Raw genomic sequence first — 1,992 nt, forward strand, 5'->3', positions numbered from 1 at the left:
TGAGGAAGAAGTTTTGAGTTCAAGAGAGGCCAGGTGTCTCATTCAAGGTCGTCCATTTGGTAAGTGTTGGTTAAAGTCTCCAATTTCAGGCTTAAGACTCTGGATCCTGTGCAGTTTCCAACAATCCAGACTCACACAAAAAGGGGTACTGGGGAAAAGAACTCAGGTACAGAAAGCAGAGCTGCTCTTCTGGGGGAATGCGGTCATCCTAAGAGAAAACTGTCCACCAAGATGGCAGAAAAGAAGGTGTGACTTTCCACAATGCTTCCATGACAACACTTCTTCTTGTCACAGGAGTATTCAAATCAACATCAAAATAAAAAATGAGGATATTATCAATTTTGCTAAAAACTCTGAGTAAATTGCTTAGGTTCACTATGCATTCACTTCTATGATAATCCATACAACAAAAACACAAGTTATTAACAGGGGAGATACAGTAGCTCTCTATGCCCACTCTACAAAGAAAACAAAGTCAAAGAGAAGTAAGGAACCCATTGTCACTCACTTTTACAAGCCAGAGGATGCCTCCCTAATCTCTTCACTGCTGCCTGCATCTCCTGGTTCCTCAGGGTATAGATCATGGGGTTGAGCATGGGGGTCATGATGGTTTGGCTGATGGACACAGCTTTGTCCATGGAGAAGGAGGTGATGGGCCGGGCATAGAGGTAAATGCTTGGAATGAAGACCATAGACACCACGATGATGTGGGTGGTGCAGGTGGAAGCTGCCTTCCTCCTCGCCTTCCCAGAGTGGGACCTAAGCATCACCAGGATGGCTGAGTAGGAGACCAGGAGGAGGAGGAACCAGATGAGGACCAGCACCCCACTGTTGGAAATGATAAGGAACTCCAGGAGGGAGATGTCAGTGCAGGCGAGTCTCAGCACTTGTGGAACATCACAGTAGAAGTTATCTAGGACGTTGGAGCCACAGAAAGGCAGTGGGAGCATCAGAGCCAGTTGGGAAATCGAATGAATGAAGCCTCCCACCCAGCTAGCCACCACCAGCCCCACACAGAGCTGAATGTTCATGATGGTGACATAGTGGAGGGGCCGGGAGATGGCAACAAGGCGGTCATAGGCCATCACTGAGAGGAAGAAGACCATGGCACCTCCCAGAAAGTGGAAAAAGAAAATCTGGGCCATGCAGCCCTGGTAGGAGATGGTCTTCTTCTCAGCAAGGAAGTCCACCAGCATCTTCGGGGCAGTGACTGAGGAGAAACAGAGGTCTATGATGGCCAGGTTTCTGAGCAGAAAATACATGGGTGTGTGGAGCCTGGAATCAGAGGTCACTGTGACCATGATGAGGAGGTTTCCCATGACAGTGGTAATATAAACAAACAGGAACACCAGAAACAAGACGAGCTGGAGCTCCTGAGTCTGTGAGAGCCCCAGGAAGACAAATTCTGGCACTCACGTGAGGTTCCCTGATGCCATGGTGTCTACTCCATACACCTAAAGGAAACACACCACAGAAGTGATGTATTAGTGCCCGGGGATCAAACTGAGTGTCCAGGTTTAGATGATGGACATTTACATGCAGATCATAATTCCAGGTGCTGACTAAATGTCCTTGGCCCTGGAATGTGTACCAGTTGGTACTGGAATATATATGTTCTTGAGATATCTTAAAGCCATTCATGACATATACAACCTGCTTTAAAAAATTCTGTGTAATATAGTGATAGGAAGACACTTGGAGTCCAGCAGACATGTAGTCAAATTCCAGAGTTTCTTATCCTTGAGATGGGACCCACATTAACTTACTCAAGCCCTTCATCTCAGTTTCCACATCTTGCTAAAGCTGAAACTCTAGTACTTTGGCCACCTCATGTGAAGAGCTGACTCATTGGAAAAAAACTCTGATGCTGGGAGGGATTGGGGGCAGGAGGAGAAGGGGACGACAGAGGATGAGATGGCTGGATGGCATCACTGACTCGATGGACGTGAGTCTGGGTGAACTCCGGGAGTTGGTGATGGACAGGGAGGCCTG

General features: G+C 47.5%; 1 protein-coding gene across 1 annotated transcript; it reads right to left on the reverse strand.

Moving 5' to 3' along the window:
* Positions 1-500: 500 nt before the first annotated feature.
* On the reverse strand, positions 501-1,436 carry LOC129651423 (olfactory receptor 4D2-like). Its single transcript, XM_055580151.1, is given in 1 exon segment — positions 501-1,436. A coding segment is annotated over 1 exon segment (936 nt).
* Between the last annotated feature and the right edge of the window lie 556 nt (positions 1,437-1,992).

The sequence above is a fragment of the Bubalus kerabau genome, chromosome 4 (genome assembly GCF_029407905.1).
Source record: "Bubalus kerabau isolate K-KA32 ecotype Philippines breed swamp buffalo chromosome 4, PCC_UOA_SB_1v2, whole genome shotgun sequence".
Classification (NCBI taxonomy): Eukaryota; Metazoa; Chordata; class Mammalia; order Artiodactyla; family Bovidae; genus Bubalus; species Bubalus kerabau.